Source organism: Canis lupus, chromosome 5 (assembly GCF_011100685.1).
Source record: "Canis lupus familiaris isolate Mischka breed German Shepherd chromosome 5, alternate assembly UU_Cfam_GSD_1.0, whole genome shotgun sequence".
Lineage (NCBI taxonomy): Eukaryota > Metazoa > Chordata > Mammalia > Carnivora > Canidae > Canis > Canis lupus.
Genome location: NC_049226.1, coordinates 23,924,050 through 23,950,610, shown reverse-complemented (window position 1 = coordinate 23,950,610; position 26,561 = coordinate 23,924,050). Strand labels below are relative to the sequence as shown.

Sequence of the window (26,561 nt, the reverse complement as noted above, 5' to 3'; positions counted from 1 at the left end):
ACTTAATATTATACCTTGTAAATCCATCCATGTTGTTGCAAATGGAAGATCTTATTCTTTTTTATGGCTGAGTAATATTCCATTGTATATATGTATTGCCTATTTTTAATCCATTTTTTTCTGCAGGGACACTGTGCTTACCCTGTCTTGGCTATTGTAAACAATGCTGTAATAAACAGGGATGCATGTATTTTTTTGAATTAGTATTTTGTTTACTTTGGGTAAATACCCTGTAGTGGAATTGCTGGATCATTTGGTAATTCTATTTTTAATTTTTTGAGGAGCCTCCACACTATTTTTTTTTTTAGAGATTTTATTTATTTATTATTCATCAGAGAGAGAGAGAGGCAGAGACACAGGCAGAGGGAGAAACAGGCTCCATCCCGGGAGCCTGACATGGGACCCGATCCTGGGTCCCCAGGATCATACCCTGGGCTGAAGGTGGCGCTAAACCGCTGAGCCACCAGGGCTGCCCACCTCCACACTATTTTCCACAGTGGCTATACCAGTTTGTGTTCCCACCAACAGTGTACCACAGTTCTTCCAGTACGTGTTCTGTATTTTTGTGAAGAGATTTTCCTAACATGCATATTAGAGAAAATAGGAATAAAATAATATGATACTCTACCTCAGTGTACCAATTAGTATGCATTTGTTATCATTTAAACTAAAGAGAAGTAACAATCAGTTCCATTTACTTCCATATATGAAGAGATGTAATAACATCCAATGTTGTATAACAAAATTATTATCTATTAGTTTGTTTTGCCTTTTGTTTTTTAAAAAGATTTATTTATTTAGAGAGAGCATGCATGTGGGGGGTGCAGAAGGAGATGGAGAGAGAGAATCTCAAGAATACTCCCTGCTGAGCAGGGAGCCTGCTGCAGGGCCTCAGTTCCATGACCCTGATATCATGACCTGAGCTGGAGGCAGACGCTTAACTGACTGAGCCATCCAGGCACCTCTCTGTTTTTCTTTTTATCCAATTCTAACATTACTTGTTCTGGTTAGTTCTACACTAATGTAGTAGTAGCTCAGCCTGAAAATTTTTAATGCTTTATTGTAGAAAGTTGTAAAAAGTTTAAGATAATCAAAAGACTTTGAAGCATTAAACTATTAAAGTAAAATTCTGTGGGGTCAGAAAGTTGACATAGGAGTTCAGGAAGGAAAAAAATGCAAAATTTCTTTGTCTTGAGGAGTTTATTTTGTGTTTAATTTTTTTCTAGGACTTAATTTTTTTATGGCGGTTTTAAGTTCACAGAAAAGTTTAGGACCTTCTTTCACACAGGCATGGCTTTTATTATTTATTTTCTTAAAGATTTTATTTATTTGAGAGGGAGAGCAAGAGAGCTCGAGAGAGCACAAGACCAGGGGGAGGGAGAAGCAGACTCCCCTGTGAGCAGGGAGCCCATGTGGGGCTCCATCCCAGGATGCTGTGTTTGTGACCTGAGCCCAAGGCAGACAGACATTTAAGCAACTAAGCCACATAGATGACCCATGGTCTTCATTATTTTTACATACTTTAAAAATGATTGTGGATATCAAATTGCTCTGCTACTTAGAATCTACTGGGTACATGTATAAGAAGTTTATTTTAAATTCTGAACATTTAATATATCCGAAATTACATTTTTTGCAGCTAGTTACATTTGGAAAAATGTCAGCTATCAAGTCGAAAACAAAAGGGGAGCATAGTTTTTAAAAAGTTCTCACAGGACATAATGTGAGCAAAAAATGCTTGAAGACCTCAATTCTAGACTGCATTTCCCTTTCTCTGCTTTTTTTAATTAGTGAAACTTGTGCTCCTTAAAGCAGTTTTGCTGTTCATCTCAGCTTGCTGTGCTGCTGCTATCTGGAAGAACCAATCTTCTTTCTCTGTTCGTGCCCAGGTTCAGTATCTGTACCGAGTGTTCTGCCGGCTACGTCCTGGCATCTCTATCCTTGCCCTGCACGGCCGCCAGCAGCAGATGAGAAGAATGGAAGTCTACAATGAATTTGTCCGCAAGAGATCCGCAGTGCTCTTTGCTACTGATATCGCTGCCAGGGGCCTGGGTAAGAGCTTAGCAGAAAATATTCTGGGATCATGGGATATAGAATTTGCTTATAAATGGATGGATTTGGGAATTCAAGTTGTTTCACTCAAATAATTGGGCCACTTTTTCTTAGAAAAACAAGTAAATTGAATTAAGGCTACATTGGTGAAAATTTTGGTTGTATTTTTGTCTTTGCTTATTATTTATGAAAATAATTCTAGAATCCTGAGGACCCCCCACAATCAAAGGAGGATAAAGGTTTAAAGATAGGAGGAAAAACTACTCTTGTTTCTTTGAAAATTGGAAACTTGGTAAAATATGACAACTTAACAAGAAAATTTGAAGTCAATTTTTTTTCACCAAGTGTTTTCAATTTAAAAACATAATGTATTGAAGCTTTCTAGAAGCCCATTGATACTATTTTACAGTTGGTAGCTTTGTGGTTGTGGAATGGGGTATGGAAGTGAATTACAGGATGTAGAGATATGAATATAAGACAAGAAAATAGGTAGTATTTTAAATTTTTCAGTTTATTTGTTAATGACTGCAGCAGATATTAAACACACATGAAGAATATGCCCAATATTACCCAGCTTTAGTGATGATTTTTTTTGTGGTCCCCTTTTTCTTCCTGTCTGCTTGTTTGTCTTGGAGTATTTTAAAGCATATCTCAGACATCATATCCTGTTCATTCCCATGTGACTGAAGGCCTTAGCCAAGTATGCATATATTTTTAAAGCTCTCTAGCCTATATTGTTATCCAAGACTTTTAGTAAATTCAACATTTTGTATTTACCTTGTTTGGCCATGTAATTGTTTGCTGAGGGAAATTGTGTATCAGTTGTCTCTGATCTTGTACTTTTGTGTTAATAGTTAAGATTTGCTTAGTTTGTGATCCTAGTTATTATTTTTCTTAACTGTCCTAGCAGATGTCCCATGCTTATTACTTTTCTAACAGTTCAAACACAGCCTGTTTCTCTCTTGCAGCCTTCCATTGCCAACTCTTATCCAGACTGGTTGCTCCATAATCCTCCTGCATTTTTGTTATCCTGAGATGCTTCTATCCAGATCTCTTTCTTCCTCTTTCTTGATTTATTCTCTCATTTCATTTAAAAAATTTTTAAATGTCATTCTCTAGGGGTGCCTCGCAGGCTCAGTTGGTGGAGCATGTAACTCTTGGTCTTGGGGTTGTGGGTCTGTGTCCCACATTGGGTATAGAGATTGCTTAAAAAAAATTAATTAAAAAAAATTAAAAATCTCATTTTCTTATAGCTGCTTCAGTAAGGGTGCACAAGAAGTCAATTTGAGTTGTTACATACATTTCCTATTTTTTTAAAGATTTTATTTATTTATTCATGAGAGGCACAGAGAGAGAGGCAGACATAGATAGAGGGAGGAGCAGGTTCCTTACAGGGAGCCCCATGTGGGATTCGATTCTGCAACTCCAGGATCATGCCCTGAGCCAAAGATAGACACTCAACCACTGCGCCACCAAGGCATCCTTCATTTTCTATTCTTGAATGATAGTTGGGATAGGAATAGAATTCTAGGTTGAAATAACTCTATAGTATTTGCAGTTATTTTTGTGTATAGTTTATACTCAGGACTACTTCAATATTATGGTACTTATTAGACCCACAATGATGTCTAATGTATTAGTAAACAAGCATATACATTACTATATCAGAAACTTCAGTAAATAAAAAAGCTTATAACTCCTTGCTATTATGTTTTACTTTATGCATTTAAAAACATTCTGAGAAGGGGTTCATAGGCTTTATTTATAGTACACAAATGTCAAAAACCTCTGTTCTAGATTGTTTTAAAAAGTTTATATGAATGTATTGATAGGCAATACATAAAGTATTGAGTATATAAAAAGTTTACGTGAACAATGTTATATATGCTAATATAGGACTTGGCTTTTGAAGTCTTTTCATTTTTTTTTTTTTAAGAAATCCCTATATCCAATGTAGGGCTCAAACTCACAGCCCCAAAATCAAGAATCACTCCACCAACTGAGCCTGCCAGGCACCCCAGATCTTTCCATGTTGACGTATAAAGATCCAGTGTGTTTTGTAGAGTGTCTCATGGTATGAATTTACCCATTCCTGGAATAATGAACATTGAAGTCTTTTTATTCTAAAAATGTGCAATGAATATTCTGACGCTCTGTTCTTAAGCATCCTTGAATTTCTTTAGAATACACCAGTACCGTTTTAAAACTTTATTAACTTTTTTTTTTAAATGAATTATCACATGTACATGGGTAAAAAATAAGGTACGAGTCCTAGTAGGCTCTATACTTCCTCACTCTTCAGGAGCAACTCTTTAAATTTCTGTTAGTCTTTTTTTTTGTATTTAGTTTTATATTTTGAAGTGATATTCTTACACTGTGCTTCTTAATTTACCAAATTTAGAAGAACTGCCAAATATTTCCTTTTGTTGGGATCCCTGGGTGGCTCAGTGGTTTGGCGCCTGTCTTTGGCCCAGGGCGCGATCCTGGAGTCCCGGTGATTGAGTCCCACGTTGGGCTCCTGGCATTGAGCCTGCTTCTCCCTCCTCCTGTGTCTCTGCCTCTCTCTCTCTATCACAAATAAATAAATAGATAAATCTTAAAATAAGATTTCCTTTTGTTATGTCTGTATCATTCTTCTTGTGGTATCCCCAATATTGTTTTTGGTTTTGTTTTGGTTTAGTGCTGAGCCCTTTTCTCTGTTATAGAAATTGATCTGAAATCCAAACAGTAAAATCCACAGATGATTAAAGGTAGTTGTTTTAAGGAGTTGGGAACAGGGTGTCTGGAAACAAATGAAAACTTCTGTAGCCAGATATGTGTACTGCATAATTATTGCTGAGAAATGAGAAAAGGGACTTAGACATCATTAATTCAAATGGAGATGGGAATAGCAAGGAAAGTAAAGTTTCATTTAAATTGGGAAACAAGTTTTATAGTTCACTAGGAGTCATGAGAAGTGGTTTCTTTTAGGTTATTAAATACCAGGGTATTTCATTATTTGTCTGACACAAAGCAATCTGTTCTGTGTCAGATACAAATAATGTTCATATTCAAACACTGTCAAAGGAGAATTGTTTATTATCTCTTGATTCATGCAGTTAATTTAATTTTTTATTATTTTATTTTTTTAAATTTTATTTATTTATTCATGACAGACACAGAGAGACAGAGGAACAGACATAGGTAGAGGGAGAAGCAGGCTCCATGCAGGGAGCCTGATGTGGGACTCGATCCCGGGTCTTCAGCATCAGGCCCTGGGCTGAAGGTGGCACTAAACCACTGAGCCACCTAGGGATCCCCTTGAAACTGATTTTCTAACTTGATGTTCTTTGTATACAGATTTCCCAGCTGTGAATTGGGTTCTTCAGTTTGATTGTCCAGAGGATGCCAACACATACATTCACAGAGCAGGTAGAACGGCCAGGTAGGTGTGCCCACTCGTTTCTTTGCTGTTGCAGTTGAGACATGTACGCTGTTGATAGGGTGCTAAGTGGTTAACATCTTTCTAGGTCGCATTTGGCAATGATTATTGAAGCCTGAGAGTTCTTCCTTTTGTTTCATGTTCCACATTCAGAAACTGATCTTAAGAAAACAGAGATGGGGAAAGTTTCAGTAAAGATGTTCATTTTATTGACTTTTGTAATGGTTAAGAATTGGAAACAACCTAAATAATAATAGGGTTATGAGTAATTATGATTAGCCACAGACGGACTGTTTCTTTGCATTTACCTTGTGCCATTTACTTTCTCATTGTAATTGGATGCATATTTATAACATGGTTGTCAGTGAGACATTGATCCTTGATGATGGCAGAGACACCACCTGTTGGTCTGCATGGTCCAACAGTTACTTCCAATTTTTAAGTTGCAACTTGAGCTGAATGGTTTCCCAGGGATGGCAGGATCTTTAGACCCAAGATTTATTTTTTAATTTTTTAAATTAAAAAAAAAAAAGATTTTATTTATTTATTAATGAGAGACACACAGAGAGAGAGAGAGGCAGAGACACAGGCAGAGGGAGAAGCAGGCTCCACGTAGGGAGCCTGATGTGGGACTCGATCCTGGGTCTCCAGAATCACACTTGGGGCTGAGAGGCAGCGCTAAACTTCTGGGCCACCGGGGCTGCCCTAGACCTAAGATTTAAACCATCTTGCAAGCAATGACTGCCATTCTCTAGCAGGCTTGCCTTGTGTCCCGTTTAGCAAATAGCCCCAAGTGTCCCCTGTCCCTTGTTTATCTGGTAAATCTCATTGGTGTGCAGTTATTTTAAATTTCTTTGAATCCACAGTTTTTGGATGGCTTTTTTTTTTTTTTTTTTTAAAGATTTAATTTATTTATGAGAGAGACAGAGGGAGAAGCAGACACCCTGCAGAGAGCCTGATCTGGGACTTGATCCCAGGACCCTGGGATCATGACCTGAGCCAAAGGCAGATGCTCAACCGCTCAGCCACCCAGGTGCCCCGTTTTTTGGATCGCTTTAAAGATTTTTTTTTTTTTTTTTGGTTGTATCTGGTGAATTTTATATGTTTTGGCTGACATGAAGGTTTCTCAAGTCTTTTAGCAGCCTAGGGAGAAGCAGAGCTCTTCCTTCATTTTTAATTTTCATAACATATTTGATTGCTTAAACATTTTTTGACCGATTTACATTTACTTTGTGGGCCATTAAACATGGGCTATAATCAAAATGTAATCAAACACATTTCTTTTGATCAGTGTGAATAGAGAGACTAGTATAATAGTGAAAAATAAAGCTATTTAAAAATAGGATTTATATGCTACAGGGTGAAAAGTAAGCCTTTGTATTGCAATTAACAATATAATTTGAACAAGCAATGGAGTTAGAAGTGGGTTCTGTATATGGTGTCACTGTGCCTTCAGACACAGTTGGCCGTAGACTGATGACATTTTGATTTTCTTTATTTTTTTTTCCATTTTGATTTCTAATGGGGTATGAGGAAATGGGACCTGAGTGGTAGAACAGATATCTTGCTTTCCATTTTATAGGAAGGTGGGTGGTGTATCGGTGATCTTTGTATTGGGTACACGTTTGGGTTATCTTACATAGTGAGATACTCAGAAGGTGATAAATAGTGGTTGGTGGAATGTTTCATGCTCTTCAGTAAACGTGTAGCATGTATGAATTTGTACATGTACTCACGCACATTTGCATTCTAGATAAAGTGGAATATGACCCTTCACGAACATATAGCTTCAGGGGCACGTAGACTTGTTTAGTTATGCCGTTTGGTGTTGACATAGGGCAAGCAGGTATCTTTATGGAACACTTTAATTAATTAATTTTAAGATTTTATTTATTTATTCATGAGAGAGAGAGAAAGAGGCAGAGACACAGGCAGAGGGAGAAGCAGGCTCCTTGCAGGGAGCCTGATGTGGGACTCAATCCTGGGTCTTCAGGACCACGCCCTGGACTGAAGGTGATGCTAAACCACTGAGTCACCCAGGCTGCCCTATAGAACACTTTTAAATAGTATTTTAAAATTATTGTTCCTTTATGAAGATGATTGGATCATCTTATTGCATCAGAAAACAGTTCACCAAAGAGGCGTTATTTCAGGGTGTTTGGTTCCTGAGAGGTTGTTAAAAATTTTATGTAGTTGAACATGCCAGGGTGAACATTAAATTGTTCTAATGACATTGGAGATGAAGAGTAGGTACAGCAACATTATAATTGTGTTTGAAGAGAAAATACTAATTTGAAAAACTATTGTAATGCAACTTCTGCTGTTATTAATTTTTAAGGTACAAGTCTATTTGATCCCTCATAACCAATTAAAAATGTTTTGAATCGGCTCTTTTAGATGAGTAGTTAGTGGAAATGTTTAGGATATGCAATGCTTATTTTTTCTTGAGTTTAATAAAATAGTGAAATAGCAGTTTAAAAGTTGCCATTAATGGGCTTACAGATAATTAGAAAGTTTCGTGGGCCATGAGATGGGATAATTGAATTGATAAAGGCTAAATTAAAATTTAAAACTCATTAAAATCTTGTGTTTATGCTGTAATTAAAACTGTGTTGCCAGATAGTGTTTAGTTGTGGAATTGAGCTATAATATATGAATAGAGAGAAATGAATTCAGTGCTTTGTATCAAAATAGCTAAGGTTTGAGGAATCTGTTTTTCTTTTCTGTGTTTTAGCTAAGTGAAAGTAGTGATTCTGGTACTTGTCTTGAAGTACTTTGTTTTAATTTATTCACCTGAAATTCTCTTGATCCTTAGTATTGAGAAAAGTTTCATCTTTTTTCCTTAGCCATCCACACCCCTTTTAACAGAATGATCTCATTTAGAGACAAGTGAGGCAAGGAATATGAATATAATTTTATTAAGCTGTATTCTGAGGTGCATTGTATTTAAAAATGATTGTCTTTAGGGCCTGCAGTTCTTGGTACTCATAAAACCAGACTTTTCCATTTCTTTTTTTTTTTTTTTTTAGTTATTTATGATAGTCACACAGAGAGAGAGAGAGAGAGAGAGAGGGGCAGAGACACAGGCAGAGGGAGAAGCAGGCTCCATGCACCGGGAGCCCGACGTGGGATTCGATCCTGGGTCTCCAGGATGGCGCCCTGGCCAAAGGCAGGCACAAAACCGCTGCGCCACCCAGGGATCCCCCCCCCCTTTTTTTTTTTTTAAGATTTTATTTATTCATGAGAGACACAGAGAGAGAGGCAGAGACATGGGCAGAGAGAAGCAGGCTCCATGCAGGGACCCCAATGTGGCACTCTATCCTGAGACTCCAGGATTACGTCCTGGGTGGAAGGCAGAGGCTAAACCTCTGAGCCACTCAGGCATCCCAAGGCTTTTCCATTTCTTATGGAAATTTGAAATTTCCATTTCAAATGCCCATTCGAAAACAGCAACAACAAAAAAAATTGGGAATAGAAGGTAGGTATATACTCCTCTTTTAAAAAAAAAATTGTTTTTAAATTAGATATTTTTTAAAGTAGGCTCCATGCCTGGTGTGGGGTCCAGTGCAGTGCTTGAATTCACAACCTTGAGATCAAAGACCTGAGCTGAGATCAAGAGTTGGACACTTAACTGACTGAGCCACCCAGGCACCGCACTCTTTTTTTTTTTTTTTTAATGCTTTTATTTGGGGAGTACAGGCCTGTGGATGGAGGATGTGAATTATATGTAACTGTAGATAAGGTGAGAGTCAGTGCCTAGCTGGCTCAGTCAATAGAGCATGCCACACTCTTGATCTCAGGTTCATGAGTCCAAGTCCAATGTTGGGCCTAGTACTTACTTAAAAAAAATGAGTTCATATATGTGTAACTATTGTTTTTTTCCAGAGTCAAGGTAAAACAATTTCCTCAGAAGTGGTATTTCTCCTGAGCCTTACTTTACTGATCTCAGACTGTGTGATGTAGATAGCAGAAGGTGGTTCCACTGGGGGGCAGCAGAGGCCAATTCTTTGCATCACACACTGGCAGCAGTTTAGATCAACAGCAAAGATGAAGATGCAAAGTAGTTAAAATTTCTACTGTGACAACTTTGAAGAGTTTATGGTTTGTGGAAAATACTGGTACTTTATGGAATAGATAAGGAAGATAATTTTTTTAAAGTGCCCTTTATTGTTTTGTAAATTGAAATAAAGTGAAAAGACAATTTCTGTGAGCCTTAATTTACTGAAGGTTACTCTGAATATCTTAGGTATCAGATGGGAGCAATCTTTGCTAGTGAAAATTCTTGTTGCTTTAATTCCTTTAGGTTAGATTTATGAAGATCCTGTCTTCAGCCTGCTGCTTCTTGGTAGATAATGGTTCTTTACACGGCCTTCTTCCTTGGTCTAGTTGCTATTTAGAATTGAAAGTTTTTTTTTGTTTTTTTGTTTTGTTTTTTTTTTTTTAAAGGGCAAAACCAGTTTTTTATTTTGCATCAGGAAGCATTGAACTGGGATACAGCAGGGCCAGGACAGCTACAGAGGTAGATAAGTAGGCTGATATTTTTTTAGGAGTCGTTGAGTTCCGTGAGTTCCAGGGCTTCTTCATTGCTCTCCTGCTGTCTGTTCTCAACACAGCAGGCAGAGTGATCCTTTTAAACACAAGTCAGATCATGTCAGTGCTCTGATAGCTTCCTCTTCCCTCAGAATAAAAGCCAATAACTTGATATTATTCAATCTCCTCTAGCCTTCCTTTCAATTCCCCTATGTACCATGCTGTACACTGGTGGAGTGGTTTTGTTCATGCCGAGCATATTCCTCCCTGCACCCCCCCCCCCCCAATCATGATCCTTTTATATTACTGTTTCTTTTGCTGGAATGGTTTTTCCTCAAGGATCTGCATGGCTATATTTCTTAACCTGGCTATCTTAACCCTGCTCCAGCCACTCCTCCTCACTTCACTCTGTACTTTCTTTTTTCCATAGCACTTAATGCTTTCAAATATACTAAGCATTTCTTTATTACATTGTTTCTCTTTCTCTTCACCAGAATGTAAGTTACATAAAGGCAAGGAAATATGTCTACTTAATTGATATACCCCGAGTGCTTAGAACCCAGATTTTGCACAGAGTTGGCAGTTTAGATAACACAATTACTTTCTCAAATCAGACTCATGAATTAGAGCTTACCTAAAATTAATTAATCCACTGCAGTATAACAAATTACCCCACAATGTAGTGTCTAAAACAAGAACTGTATATTATCTCACAGTTTCCCTGAATCAGGAATCTAGGTGCGGCTCATTTGATTCCTCTGGCTGCTCATCTGGATCCTTACAAGTCTGTGGTCAAGGTGTCACAGGGTACTTGAAGGTTCAACTGGGGTGGATCCTGTTCTAAGCTTGTTCACCCTGCTTGTTGGCAGGTGCCTCTCTGGTCCTTCCACATGGCTTTTCTTTTTGTGGGGCTTTTTATAACATAGCACCTGGCCTCATCAGAGAGAGTAAGCGTAAGGGGGAAGCAGCAGTGTCTTGTGACCTAGATTTGGAACTCAAACTCCATCTTACTTGGGGTAGCCTAGTGATTACAGAAATCAGCCTTACTCAGTGTGGGGAAGACCACAAAGGTGTGAATGCCAGAAGGCCCAGCTCTTTGGGAGTTGTTTTAGTAGCTGTCTACCACTCCTAATAGCAAGCTTTCCTAGTAATTTCAAGGGTAAGGGAAGGTAATTAATGACAAGGAATATGTGAGGCAGGAAGAGGTCTGCCTCTTCCATAGCTCCACAGGGCCATTCTCGACACCTCAGGGCAGGCTCTGACCCAGCTTGACCTCGTGGTCACTGAGCCATACATGCCCTTTATCACTTCCATAGATGGGCTATTGGTGTACTCAGTTACATGCTGCTTATAGAGACCTCTTCCTTGCATCCACAGACTTTAAATGAACTCGGTACATCCTGTTATTAACATCTCCTAGATGAGGGCTCACATGTGAGCATATGCCAAGTTTGTTTCCCAGAAGGCCTGTCATTAGTATATTTATGAGGAGATTTGACTGCATCACTTTTTCATTTTCAGCCAGAGGCGCCTCTTCCCTAAGAGAATGAACAGGTTGTAGCTTAGACATTTACTTTCTAACACTCAAATATCTGTTGAGTGAACAAATGCAAGAACTCATTTAGTCTTCATGTAAGCCTTATGAGAGAGGAAACAATTTCTTAGGGATTATGCGGTAAACTGTATCTAAGATCCCTCTGGAAATACCAGGGCAGGGATTTGTATTTGGGTCTTTCTGACTCTACAACTCCTCTTCTTGCCTGTGTGCCCCAGACCAGATGTTTTCATTTGGTGAAATGTAGTGGCTGCGGCTCCCAGGTGGGGCTTCCAGAAGGTTTGAAAGCCAGGTGCTGGGAGAAGGAAGGTAGATATTTTTATTTAAACTTGCTGCTGTTTGTGATCTTGAAGATAAACTAAAAATAAATTTATTTTCCTTCTTTATTTGGATTACGAAGGACAGATATCCCATGGTAGATCAACACTATCCTTAAAAGTCAAGAAATTTAGATTTGGATCTGACTCTGTCACCTGATGGCTTTGGACCCTTTGACCAGTTCTTAATCTCTTTAAGCTTTAATATCTTCTCTTGTAAGATGGAGTTAATGATCTCTTTCAGTAGTTTCCAGAAAGTATAATTTCAGGTAGTATAATTTTTAGGCAGTACTTTTATGTATGTTTTCTTCCTGCTTTTAATGTATTAAAACTTAGTTTAGACTCTTTTTAAATTCTGGGAACAGAGTTGATAGACTGTAAGGACGTCTACCTTTTCTCTGTGAGCTCCCTAAATCCTTGTTCTTAATCAGTGTGTTAGAAGCTTTCCATACAACCCACCGTAACCAACTTGGTTTCTTCCCAATTATTGTGAGCTTTGTCTGTCAAACTGCTATGGTGTACCTGTTTCCAAGTCCTTACACTGCACCTGGCTCTATTTTTCCCAGAATATTTTACAGTCTGTCCTTTTCTCTTACATCTAGTGTAGAGTCTTTAGCTATTCTGTGAGTCAGAGATCACCCTTTTCCTGGAATAAGCTCTCCTTTGTGCCATATTGTGCAGGAGGAACAGAGCAGTTGGAGTCTGGTTCCTCTGGCCATCTGCGTGCGTTCTGCATGGCTGACTGCACTGTTGTCTTCAGTGGCGAGGCGCTTCATGGGGCTGCTTACCCCAGGAAAGACTACGGTGTAGGGAGGATAGAAGGAGATGCAGAGAGGGGGCAGAAAGAAGGCTGTGGGATAGCAGTGTGCCCAACAGTTGTCTCTGTTTATCCACCTCCTGATCCTACTTCTGTGAACAATGACTAGTATTTAAGAATCACGGGTATAGAACTTGAGGCTCTGAAGGGACCTGGATCATCTCCTTCAAACTATTTATAAAGGAGTGCAATATATGGTGATAAAGGGACTCATTATTCCAAGGTTATAAAGATAATGAATAGTACAGCTGGGGCTTGAATTCAGTTCTTTTGACTCTAAATCCAGTGTTCTATCTGCTTACACAACTTCGGGTGGTTTGTTTATATCTGTCACTCACCAAATATTTAGTGAGCAGCTCTTAGGTACAAATGTATGGTAGGTAGGAAACATGTATTCATATATGTCCTCAAATTTCTGGTTGAGATAAGGAAGTACCCTGATGTTGATAGTACTAAGATGTGTTCAGTAAAGTGAGAATGACACAAAAGATGGAGATTTTGAAAGCATATATATTTTTGTTTTCTACTTCATATTTGTGTTTTGTTATAAAAATAGTGTTTGTTTACTGTATAGATTATAGACATTGGCAGAACATACCACCCGCATCTTACTACCTAGAAAAGTTCTCATATATATTTTTAGAATTACAAGAAGTGGCATGTTTGGGTGGTTCAGTTGGTTAAATGTCTACCTTTGGCTCAGGTCATTATCCCAGGGTCCTGGATCAAGCCCCATACTGGGCTCCGCACTCAGCGGGGAGCCTGCTTCTCCCTCTACTTTCCCCACTGCTTGTGTTCTCTTTCTCCCTCATGCTCACTCTCTAAATAAAATATTCCAAAAAAATTACAAAAGGACTTATTCTGAAACAGACTCTCTTATGGTCTGATCTGTAATTTGAAGAACCAGGCTAGGAGATCTGGCAGTCATGAACACTGCCAGATCTTGTTACAGTAGTAGTTGGAGGTCTGAATGGGCAAAGTTTAAGGGACATTTAAGGTCTCAGCTAGAATGGAGTTTGTATGTTGGGAAATAGGCATTGGAGTAGTTGAGGACTAGTGGTTATTGGGTAGAAGGCAAATTACTGCCAGAAAGGCAAGGCTTTTTCCTCCTTCGGTCCAGAGTTTGTTTCGAGGTTATTTCAGTGGAAGAATTACCACTGGGACCCAGAAGTCCGTGGTCTGGGTCTCCCAAGTTTAGTTAGAAATGCTCGTGAGCTGTAGGATGTGGAGTTAAGTTTCTGGGTGTTAGAGAATCATGATCAGCCTATTAAGGATCTTTCTTTCTGGAAAGAATCCTGGAGAGCTGAAAAAGGTAATGAACTGGAAGTTTAAAGCCTCTGATATATAATAATTAGCTAGTGGTTTTTGTTTTTGTTCCATATTTCTGGATTTATATATATATATTTTTTATAACTTCTTGGTCTTTCCAGAAATTTATTTTCTCTACCAATTGCTATAAAAAACTGGCAAATTAATGTAAAATGAATTTTCTCCTAAATTCTAAAGGCTACATAAATGTAACATGGTGTTACTACTGATGGTGCAAGTGAGATTTTTTTGTGTGTGTGTGTTTCATATGCAGGGCTTTTTATTTGGTGCCTGGAATGTTTCTTACAATAACCTGTCTAAAATGGAGTTCCAAGATGTAGATCTTGTGAAGAATGTTTATTTCTCTTTATACAAATACCAAACTTCAGCCCTTGAATACTGCTTTTGAAATATAATAAAAAGCTAGATCATGGGTTATAGGCTATCCTTATAAGCATTTGAAAAAAAAAAGAAATGTGGTTCTGCCTTCTTTTTAGATGTGTTTTTTATTTTTGAAATGAAAGCTTACTGGAAATTTTTGGGTATTGTATGTGGAAGATAGTTTGTGCTTTATGCTGTTTCAGGGAAAAAAATGTGTATGATGTTAAGTAGGTAATGTGGCCAGTGATGGTTTTTTTGATAAATGTTTGCCTGGTGGGATTCAACTTTGGACATTTTTTCCATTTTCCTTTGGGAATTCTGTTCTTTTAGATTTCAGGGTTGCACTCTGTTTTAACCTTGTGCAGATCTGTCTTTTAGCTATTACAGTTGTAAAAGGTTTGGATATGGCCCTTGTGTGACTTGAATCTGATCCATTCTTCCAGATTGTCCTAGGTTGCATGAATGGGTAGACAAGATAGATGTAGTGATTAGGCTTATGATTCCTGTTTTGGACTCTGTCTGAAGATCTGAGGACTTCAACGGGTGCTGTTTTGATACCTTAGAGATTTCTCTTTACTCCTTTACTGGCTTCAGAAGTTGAGATGGCTCTCAGACACCTTCTCTGCTCTGGGTGTCACTTCACTACTTCCTAAACTAGCGATTTCTGCCTTCACAGATGGTTTAGTCCAACACTGTGTAGGGAGAATGCTTTAAATTCATATATCTTCATAGTAAATGATGATGAAACATTTGAATCATAATAGTTGGTGTTGGAATACAGCAAGGAAGGTATTTGGCATTAGTTTCTCATTTATGAAACAGTAAAAGGAATAAATGTATGTTCCACTTTTTTCCTTTCTCTCCCTGTTCGATACACATGCATTTAGAAACCCTAGAAAAAGCTAATAAGCATGAAGAAGATGAAACTATCCACTGGACTCAATCAAATGCTGCCTTTTCTCCCTGGTAAACTTGACTCTCCCCTAATGTCTGACTAATTTGTACTTTTTTAGGTCTCTGCTCTTAGATGTCATTTGCTCAGGGCAATTTTCTTGACTCCTAGACAGCATTCAGTAGGGCTGTCTGTTACATCTTTAAAGCTTCCAGTATGCCTACTGTAACACTCACACCACTTTATTGTTAGTTACTGGTTTTAGTGTCTGTTCCTGATTGTCTATAAGCTCTGTGACAGCCAGAACTATGTCTGTTGTAGTGCCTGGCATTTAGTGGCCCCCTAAAAATGTTTTTCAATTTATAAATTTAAGAGAACTTTTAAAGCACTTTTAATAGGATTTATTTCATACTTTTCTGTGTGTGTACACAAATATACGTACAAGTATTTCTGTTAAAGATATTACACTGGAATTTCACCTTGTGTGTACAAGGGGAGTTTTGAAATCAACATGAGGTAAAAATTGCTCTTCTGTCTTTTAATACCTACAGTAAGTCAACATAGTCAGTTTTTCCCTCCAGTGTTCAATGATAAAATTGTACTTACATACAGTGGTATGCTATCTCTCTATACACTGGCAGCCATTGTCCTCCAAAACCAGACTCTGATGTACCTTTCTGGCAGTCTTTTCTGGTGTCCACTTAGTTGCACTGGCTTCCGTTGGATTTCTTCTATCTTTAGTTAGCTAAGTTTGCCTTGTATTTTTCTGGTTTCTATTCCTTTGTTCATGCTATGCTCCCCCTTTGAAGACCTTAGTTTTTCCCTTTTTGTATTTACTTTCAAGATCCTCCCCAGATTCATCTGCTCTGACAGATGTGTGTTTCTCTGGCCAACCCTGAGTGGTCTCTTTCCACTTCATGGCATTTATTGCCCCTGGTCATCCTTTTACATTTAGTAATGTACCATCTTGGGGAATGTTCTCTTGGATCTCTGGCTTTTGTGTGTGTTTGTGTTTTCTAGTCAGCTAGATTATTAGATCACTGAAAGACAGGGATACTCTTTTATTTCTTTGTGTTCTTCATAGTTTATGCCTGGCACAATGTTTCTCCATAAATAATGTATTTAACTATAAAAATTTGCTCCTCCTATTATAGCATGAATCCTGAACAGAGTGCTTTGATGAGAATACTTTTTCTTTTGTTTCTTAAAAAAAAAAATTCTACAAACACCCAATTCCATTTTGGCTTACTGCTTGCACACAAGTTGTTGACACAATTTTTCATTTGAGCAGAGATTTGTTTCTTAAAACTGATGCCACTAAACAATTTTGCTCCCAAGGTATAAAATCCCCAGAAAGATGATTTGATTCCCTTAATGTATTGGGTACCATGTTTCTTAAATTAGTAATTGTATTATAATTCTCTTGTGGCTTGAATGGGGAATTATCTTTTTGCTGTAAGTAGAGAGCTATTTAAGAAATTCTTTTTAGCGGTGCCTAGGTGGCTTATTTGATTAAGCCTTCACCTCTTGATTTTGGCTCAGGTTATGATCTCAGTCGTGAGATTAAGCCCTGTATCAGGCTCTGTGCTGGACATGAGCCTCCTGAAGATTCTCCCTCTTCGTCTGCTTTTCTCCCCCTAAAAAAAAAAAAGAAAGAAAAATTCTTTTTAATTGATTTGTTTCTTAGGATCTGACTCTCCTCCTGTGGTATAGTTTAAAAGTCACTCAGAATTAGAACTGGTGGTGAAATTTTGAAAAAGATGCTCAGAGCCTTAGTTTTCTGTTACAGAAGTTAAAAAAATGGTATTCCTAATATTTACTAATTAAGTGAAGTTACTTCTGTGTTACCTATTCATCAGAGTGTTAAAATGTAAAATGAAGATTGCAATGATGTGGAAGAAATTTCTTGTTTTTTTAGGTACAAAGAGGATGGTGAAGCCTTATTAATTTTGCTTCCCTCAGAAGAAAAAGGGATGGTGCAGCAACTTCTCCAGAAGAAAGTGCCCGTGAAGGAAATCAAGTAGGAGCTGCTGCTGGGTGTCTTGATGTTATTGTTAGGAGAATAGAGAGACAATTATTATGCTGAGTATGGACACTTAATTCCCTCCTTCCTCTTCTGCTGTCTGGTTTGACTTTTTTGTTTGCTTGTTTTTTTTTTTTTTTGTTTTTTTGTTTTGTTTTTTTTAACAAGTTTTTGGAGAAAATAAGATGAAACAGAGAACTTGTTACTTTCAGCAGGCATTGGTGGATAAGATTTGTAGGGTTGTGTGTCCATTTTGGAGGACTGTGCTGTCCTTTGAAGACACTTAAATTGTCGGCAGAATTAGGATCAAAGTTTCACCTGTGCTGGGGTCCTTGAAACACTGGCTTTACTTGGAGGGTGTTTAGATTGGGGCAGTGGGCTGGAGGGGTTGGGTAAGAGTTTGATGGAACAATGCTGTGAGCTCTTAATTGCTGAGGCCCAGTGAAAATTTTCTACCTTTTGAATCTTTGATTTTTTATGTGATTTTATAATTAAAAGAGAGTAAAGAATACCTCATCCATCCCCTCCTACCACCATCTTGGCTTTACAGGAGTTGAGTGGTTCACTCTAAACTTAGGGAAACAAGTGGGATTTCTTTTGTGAGACGTAGACTCCTGTAAGAAATTCATTGTTTCCTGTATCCTCCCTTGTGGAGTTAAGTAATGATCCCATCATGTTGAGCCTAATTCCCAGATAATGAAAGCATTATTTATATCTTTGGGTACTTGTTTATTATTTGAAATTAGTTTTATGGTATTTGACTGAAAATGGAGGTACTTACAAAAATGACGTTAGAATAGATTTATTCTCTTTCATGGACAGTAGATCTCCCATGAGAAGGCTACTTTCTAACTTTATGGATGTAAGAAATAACCAGTGATAATTGAATGTTAACCTTAGTATCTTTCACTCAGCCTGAGGCATCTAGAGAAGATTCCTGATCTTGATCTCCATCCCACCCCCTCCCTGCCCCGCCCTGCATTATGCCTAATACGTGATAGTCAAATTTATGTCTAGAGTAATTTCAGTCTACTCTGGTGATGAGAAATAATGTTACAGATTTAAAAATATTGAGAAAAATAGGAAAATGCTGTATGCTATCTTCAGTTTCTAAAATTGAGATGTCCTAGTTTAACCTTTATTTTTTTGTTACAAAGAATCAACCCAGAAAAACTTATTGACGTGCAGAAAAAATTGGAATCATTTTTAGCACAAGATAAAGATTTAAAAGAAAGAGCTCAAAGGGTAAGTTGTTGGAGTGGACCATTTATGAAAGTTAAAATTCATTGTTTTCTGTTACTTTTAGGTTTCATTATTATGCTTCAGATAGTCAAGTAGTGCAATTTGCAGATAATTTTAGCAGATTCTTTAACTTTTAAAAAGACTATATATTTCTTAGAGTAACCTGGGAAACTGTCATTCAGCTCTGTGCTTCTTCAGCAAACTTACATAATTTCTTATATGAGGTTAAATTTCTAGAGAGCATAGCACTTCTACTAAATTGCCTTTTAGGAATGAAGTTTTAATCTATAAATAGTACTTAATGTTCCTAAATTACTTTTTTGACTTAGAAATCCTTTTGATTAGCAAATACAAAGAATTCTCACTTTTCCTTAAACTTACTTTTTAATTCTTAGAGTGCCCTGTGCCTCCTAACCTGCTTTAGGAAAGGAATAAGGAAAATAATTTTGTGTTGTGCTTACAGCTACCCAGTCTTTAAATTGGATGAATATTTGAGTCGGGGTCATAAAGCTCACTCTTTTCACCATACTTTTAAGTACATTGATTATGAGATCTACATACGATCTCCATCTCTGTATCTCCCCAAATGTATCAGCAGTGAGTTAAGAGAGTCAGGATTCAGAGTCAGGATTTCAGCAGATACATGAAGCGAGGGGAAGGAAATAAAAGATGTGGAAAGAGCATCCTAAGTAGATAAGGAGTCTGAGCAGAAAAACGATCCATAGTAAGGCTTTTATGTTATGGTTTGGAAACTGGATATTCTCGGGAAGGAAGTTTTATTTAAAGAGCAGATCTTACATTTCTTTTTAAAAATTAACTTATGTTATATTTTATCAAGTTAGCCTCACTGTGCTTAAAATAACACAAGTGATGAAAGCTAAAATTTGAATGCTTGCTTGGTGTTAAGCACTTAGTCATGACATGACTCTGCTACATGGCAATTTGATGTGTGTTCTTAACTTCATCTTCCCAACAGCCCATGAGGGAGGGGATATTGATGTGGTTTTATACAGGAGTAAATAGTAGATTGAGAAAATTATAGATTGTCCAGGGTCACATAAGCTCTTAAGTAGCAGGCCCAAGACTGAAATCCTTGTGTGACTTTCTTCAGGACTTCCATCAGGAGAAATATAAAACAACCAAATATTGAACTGTGCAAAGTTGAATTTCTAGAAGCTCACTTCACCTAAAATCTAATGAAAAGGACCTTTAAAGGCAAAAAATTTTTCTTAATTTTTGGACTTGCAAACATCTATGTGTATATTTTGTTTAAGAGACATACATTAAGTTAGGAGTTAAACCTTTTAACGGTTTTATTTTTTTATTTTTTTAAATTTTTATTTATTTATGATAGTCACACACAGAGAGAAAGAGAGAGGCAGAGACACAGGCAGAGGGAGAAGCAGGCTCCATGCACTGGAGCCCGACGCGGGATTCGATCCCGGGTCCTCAGGATCGCGCCCTGGGCTAAAGGCAGGCGCCAAACCGCTGCGCCACCCAGGGATCCCTTTTTAATGGTTTTAGAAATAGTATGCACATTTAAAAATATACATGAATTCTGAAATGTCGTGACTTGCATACTTAAGAGGCCATTCAGTTATGAATCAGGAAATAAGGAACATTGGAAGGATGTTTCACTGGTTTGTGCATACAACAAATGAGGCTTCCAGAACAAAGATTATAGAATGCACATTGAAATAAATGATGTGATTTATTGGGTGTCACGCATGGTTTAACAGAATGGCTAACTGTGTGCCAGCAGCACCAAGCTATCTAGTTTCATAGAAGTGATTTTCTAGCCTTTGATTATAATATGGATAGAACAAAAATGATAGGCTACATAAGGGGTGATTATTTTTTTTATTTTAATTTTTTTTGTGAACAATTGTAGGGGAAAAAATAAAATTATCCTTGAACTGTAGCCATTCATTGTTTTTCATGCCTATGGAGATAGGGAAAATAGTTTGAAGAGAGGATTAGTGTAAAGTTAGAGCAAATGTGAAGTTCAGGGAATATAGAAATGGGAGTTAAGTATACTTTACAAAAATTAATTTTAAAATAATGCTTCCTTAGATGTGTTTCATCATCTTTGGTTATGGCTGACAAATAATCAGGATCATATTTACTTTTTTGGCTTATATAGTTCTTGATATAAAGATTCCTTTTTTCTTTTTAAACACCAAAGAAAAATAACTCAGGTTGATGCCAAATTAATTGAAATGATAATATAAAAGGGAAGGCTTTAGAAATAAACGTTATTCTAAAAAAAAAAAAAATAAACGTTATTCTGTTATGATTTTATTATGCTTAATTTAAATACAGTAACATTTTATTTTGTTGGAAAACATATTCTTTGACTACTAAAATAATTATTACTGATAGCTACTGTTTATTGGTATTTACTGTATTCCCAGAAGATACACCAAGGTACTCTAGATGCATTTTTCTGGTTACCTTTTTGTAACGCTTTAAATAGAAGGTGCTCTGATCTCTGAATGAGGAAATTGATAGAGATACAAGAGATATGCTCAGCTATTAAGATAATGAGCTCAGATTGTCATCTGTATTATTCCAAAGCCTATATTTTCCCCTTCTTACACCATATTGCAACAGAATGATACTATCATTGAGAATAGCTTTTTGAGGTGATATTCTTTGTTGAGTTGGCTTGATGAAACAAATTTAAGGTCTTATCTAATTATCTAATATTACAGTTCTAAATAGGTAGGTTGTATTTTTTTTTTTTTTTTTTTTGGTGGAATGGAGATATGCCCAACTATTTTTTAAGATTTTTTACTCCTGTTGAATTTATCCCTTTGGTTAATTTTCTTTTATCTTGATTTATTTTCCATTCCTATTATATGTCATACTTTTAAACCTCTTATTTTTACAGTGTTTTGTCTCCTATATACGTTCAGTATATCTGATGAAGAATAAAGAAATATTTGATGTGAGCACATTACCTGTACCTGAATATGCCCTGTAAGTATTCATATTACAGTTTTGATTGTGAATCCTCAAAGGTAGAGCTCATTTGTCTGAAACCTGGTTCTCTGAGAGGCCTTCTTGAAACTACTCTGCCTTATTAAAAGAATCTGTTAAAGATCTGTAGAGAAAAAGAGATTGTGTTAACTAGAAAACTAGGTGAATGTTCCTTTTTTTTTTCTTGTCATACACAAGTTTCTTAGTTCAAAGTGAAAATTTCTGAGTGTTACATTGGCCGTTTCCTATAGTTTTGTCTTAGTGGAGATGGAGAACAATTTTTTTTTTAATAAATGAATTTTTTATTGGTGTTCAATTTACCAACATACAGAATAACACCCAGTGCTCATCCCGTCAAGTGCCCCCCTCAGTGCCCGTCACCCATTCACCCCACTCCCTGCCCTCCTCCCCTTCCACCACTCCTAGTTCGTTTCCCAGAGGGAGTCTTTATGTTCTGTCTCCCTTTCTGATATTTCCCACACATTTCTTCTCCCTTCCCTTATATTCCCTTTCACTATTATTTATATTCCCCAAATGAATGAGAACATACACTGTCCTTCTCCGATTGACTTACTTCACTCAGCATAATACCCTCCAGTTCCATCCATGTTGAAGCAAATGGTGGGTATTTGTTGTTTCTAATGGCTGAGTAATATGAGATGGAGAACAATTGATAAGCATTGTTGGAAATCTTTAAATGTCTGCAGTTCTCTTGTTCTTTGGAATGCTGACCTGGTACACTGTAGACATTCTTTTTTTATGCTTTGATTACGAGTTTCCTTATCAGTTCTTCCCTTATTTTAGATTGATTGCCATAACTGCGTGCTTTATTGCTTGGATATTCTTTGTGTTGTGGTGTTTCTTATAGGTGCTCACAGTTACCATGGCAAAATGTCCCTGTTTAGTAACTGAGGTTACTATTACAAAAAAAAGGAACTCTTGGTTTTGTTTTGGCTTAGTATTTGAAGGACTTTTTTTCCTAACCTTTCAGCTATAAAGGAGGGAATGCTCATTTTTTCAGTGGGGTTCTTACCTGTGGGAAAAGCATTGACAAAATCCTATAGAAGCACTGTTGAGGTTAATAATACATTAAATGTCAGCATAAAACTTCCCAGCCTGTGATAAAATATATATTTTCAAGGCAAAGTCTGTATATTTGGGCCTACTCTCCAGGAATTCGAATGTCTTTACCTGTAAATGGTGTCTGATAAAAACTCATTTCTGGGCAAGCTGCTATTTTCTGCTCTTCATGTTGGATTGTAAGTTTAGTATAACAGGTAATTTGTCATTTTTAACATTTTAGAGTGATTGAAATTACTAGATAACAGTGTGAGGCTCCTGACTCTGTGTGTAGGTATTGATAGAAGACTGCATACCATGTATATAACATGTTTTTGTCGCTTATCTGTTTATGTAGCAGTTACTAATTTCACCATTTCTGAATACAATTCATGGTTTAGGTTATTAGCTCCTTTTTGTACTCTATGAAGAAGTTCTATCCTGGTTTTCTGATCGACTTACTGAGACATTAGCAAATAGGAGAAGCACAGGGTTTTAACACTGGAGGGTCATAATTATGGGACATTTTGTTGCTGCCAGCACCAGGAATTCTCATCTGTTCATAGTTGAAGACCTTTGCTTTTTATTGGTGATGTTTAGGAAAGGCAGAAAGTTAACTTCTGAGCCTAAATTATTGATACAGTTTAATTTGGTGTTGTTGCTTAATTTTTGTGGATGTTTAGATGTGTAATTTCCTTGATCTATAAATTGCCTTAGAAGCCCTTTGTTACCTAAAGCAGTGTTATGTATGTAGGATATAATAAATGATTTAAAAAACCATTTTCCTAAAGAAACATGTTTTGAATAGCTATTATGTATAGTTCATTGTGCTAGATGTTAAAATTATAGATGTATGTACTCCTACCTTAAAGGAGCTCCAAGTTTTAAGTAGCTGAGATAGAACCATAAATGCAAAAAAAAAAAAAAAAGAAACATAAATGCGATTGTAATACACTGAGAGAAACGCTCTGGCAAATGATAGGTAGTGGCTGCCTGTGTGGCAGGCAGTATTTTAAGTGTATTGCTTCTATAAACTCATTTTATTCTTATAACATCCCTGTGGTGTTGGTACTGCTCATGCCATTTTGCAAATAAGAAAACTAAGTATAGAGGTTAAGTAATGTCTTTTGGCCACAAAGCTAGTGTGTGACAGTCAGGATTTGAACCTCTGCAGTCCCATTTCTGAGTGTATGCTTTACCGCCGTACCTCTCAGTTTCTTGGATCTTGTCTCCTAGCAAAGAGGCAATGGATTCATGTTATAATGTTGGCTGTTTATCATAGCAGGCCCGGCTTTAGGAGTTTATTTCCAGGCTGTTAGTGGGCACATAGGACTTGGGAAAGACCTGATTATAAAGTCAATCTTGATTTTAGAAAGGGAAAGTAATTTTTCTTTTCTTTTTTGGTCTTTTGTTTAGAAATCCTTTTTTTTTGTAGAAGAGATATTATTAAGTGACTATTATTAAGTGACTTATTAAGTGTTTATGAGGAGAGGATGGTGACAATGTGGGTTTATTCTTTGCAGAAAACTGTTCTGTCCTTTCATGTCTTTTTCCACATCCGTGTCTTTTTCAGCTTTAGTATTTATGTTTCACAAAGTGTTTTCACATAGTTAGCAAGTCAGGTTGTTACAACAGTTGTGAGATGGGCCTGATAGGTCCTGTTACCCCATCTTTGTGGCAGCTGAAGCGGAGAGGTAAACTGGACATACGCAGATTGGGTACATGAGCTGTTCCCTTGTTTCTGGTCTTGTGTTTTTTGTTTTTTGTTTTTTAAAGATTTTATTTATTTATTTATGAGAGACACACAGAGGCAGAGATATAGACATTGGGGGAACCCGATGTGGGGCTTGATCCTGGGACTCCAGGATCCCGCCCTGAGCCGAGGGCAGACGCTTAACTGCTGAGCCACCTAGGTGTTCCGTGTTCTTTATTTTGTACCTTGTTAACCTCTTAATGAAAAATGATGTATCACCAGTGTTTTCTGACAGGTGTTCAGTATTTTTTGGATCTGCTTTTTTTTTTTTTTTTTTTAATTTTTTTTTTATTTATGTTAGGCACACAGTGAGAGAGAGAGAGAGAGAGAGAGGGGCAGAGACACAGGCAGAGGGAGAAGCAGGCTCCATGCACCGGGAGCCCGACATGGGATTCGATCCCGGGTCTCCAGGATCACGCCCTGGGCCAAAGGCAGGCGCTAAACCGCTGCGCCACCCAGGGATCCCTGGATCTGCTTTTTGATTACCTAACCTGTCAAGATTGAGTTGTATCTCAGAGAAGTGTTTTTATTAAAATTGTCGCATGGTACCATAAGCACACCATCAGTGTCCTGAGATAACTATTTTCATTTGTTCATATTTAAGGTCTCTTGGTCTTGCTGTGGCACCACGGGTAAGATTTCTTCAGAAAATGCAGAAACAACCCACCAAAGAATTGATGGTGAGCCAAGATAATCAAGTGATTGAGCCAAGGGCTCCCTCCCTCACCAATGATGAAGTAGAAGAATTTAGAGCCTACTTCAATGAGAAAATGTCCATCCTTCAGAAAGGTGGGAGAAGACAAGAAGAGACAGAGTACACACTGGCTAATGGGATTAGTGATGAAGAGAAGGAAGATGAGGAAGACCTGGAAGAGAAGCTGACAAAAGCAAAAGAGTCTCAGCCTCAATCTGTCCCTCTCACTGGGGAGGCCAAGGAAGCTTCTGGGCAATTCTTGGACAGAGATGAGGAAGAGGAGGAAGATGGACATGATGCTGATTTCTTTACAGTGAAGAGGCACAATGTATTTGGGTTGGATCTGCAGGAGAATAAAGCACTACAGGTAAGTTTACCACTAGTGGAGGGTCTTCTGTGATTTCCTGCCATTTCTTACCTTATGCTGCTTGTGGCCTTTGGGGGATTATGGGGGAAATAAGACTAGGAGAAATTTGTAGAATGACTTTCTTTGCAGTGAACTCTCCCCTCCTTCTCCATATTTAAAGATGGAATAGGTGCCTGAGAATTCTTCTTGTTTATAACTTTGGGAACTCTAAGAAGGCTGACAATTTTAATCTTCTCATTTATTGTTCTTCTGAGGCATATTTTAAAAGTATCCAAAGTCATGGTTACAGGGTTATGGAAGGCAGGTGATGGGGTTCTGTGGTTTATGGTGTGAGGAGCCTTCACCATGATTCTACTTTCTGATTTAAATCATGATAGATGTTCCTTACAACAATTTAATCTTCCTAAGCAAGAGTTTTACTTTTAATGAGACGTTTGCTTTTGGGCACCAACCCAGTAGTATCTTAAATAGAAAGCCAGCACTTTTTAGAGGCCACTTATGAAGGTTTATTAAAAGTTTCATGTAGATACTTTGTTTCTCCATAGCTCCCTGCTAGGAGAAATAAAAGGGATAATTCAGATGAAGCATCTGTTTTCTGGAGAATTTGTAGGTGTACAGTAAATGTATTTCTCCTTTCCTTCCCCTTCTTGTTCCCCTCCTGTTTTGTATATCTCTGCTTTTTTTTTTAATCATTTCTTTAAAGCGAATTGAATAAAAAAATGAAGCCAAGCTCTTATTTTTTTATACAGTGTTCTGTATACAGTGTTCTGAGTAGTTTTGGAATACTAAATTTTGAACTTTGAAACTTGGATAGGTGTTTAAGTAACTAAATAAAAATCTTGGAAAGGTAGCAAACATCCTTATTGAGTACTTCATATATAATCAGGCATTTTCTAAACATTGTCTCATTTGGTCCTTGAATAACCCTGTGAGGTAGGTACTATTTCACTATATAGGTAGAGGGAAAAAACAGCTAGGACACAGAGACTGTAAGATAGTGAGGTGCACAGCTTGTTACTAACATAGTTAGAATTTGTGCTTAAGTATTCTGATTTGATTGAACAAGAAAAGGAATACTGAGCTTGTTTTTGAAGTGTGATTTATCACTTTTCCTTACAGAATTGATATACTTTGTGCGGTATGTGATAAATCTGTGGTTAACCTAAGG

General features: G+C 37.3%; 1 protein-coding gene across 4 annotated transcripts in view; it reads left to right on the top strand.

The window, feature by feature from the left end:
- The window catches only part of DDX10 (DEAD-box helicase 10), a 252,582-nt gene that overhangs the window by 23,569 nt on the left and 202,452 nt on the right, over positions 1-26,561 (top strand). For all 4 annotated transcript variants that reach the window (XM_038536261.1, XM_038536258.1, XM_038536259.1 and 1 more), the window contains 6 exons: positions 1,890-2,052; positions 5,392-5,476; positions 17,192-17,293; positions 18,454-18,541; positions 21,432-21,520; positions 24,937-25,393. In XM_038536261.1, the coding sequence (XP_038392189.1) occupies positions 1,890-2,052; positions 5,392-5,476; positions 17,192-17,293; positions 18,454-18,541; positions 21,432-21,520; positions 24,937-25,393 (984 nt within the window). The remainder of the gene's footprint in view (positions 1-1,889; positions 2,053-5,391; positions 5,477-17,191; positions 17,294-18,453; positions 18,542-21,431; positions 21,521-24,936; positions 25,394-26,561) is intronic.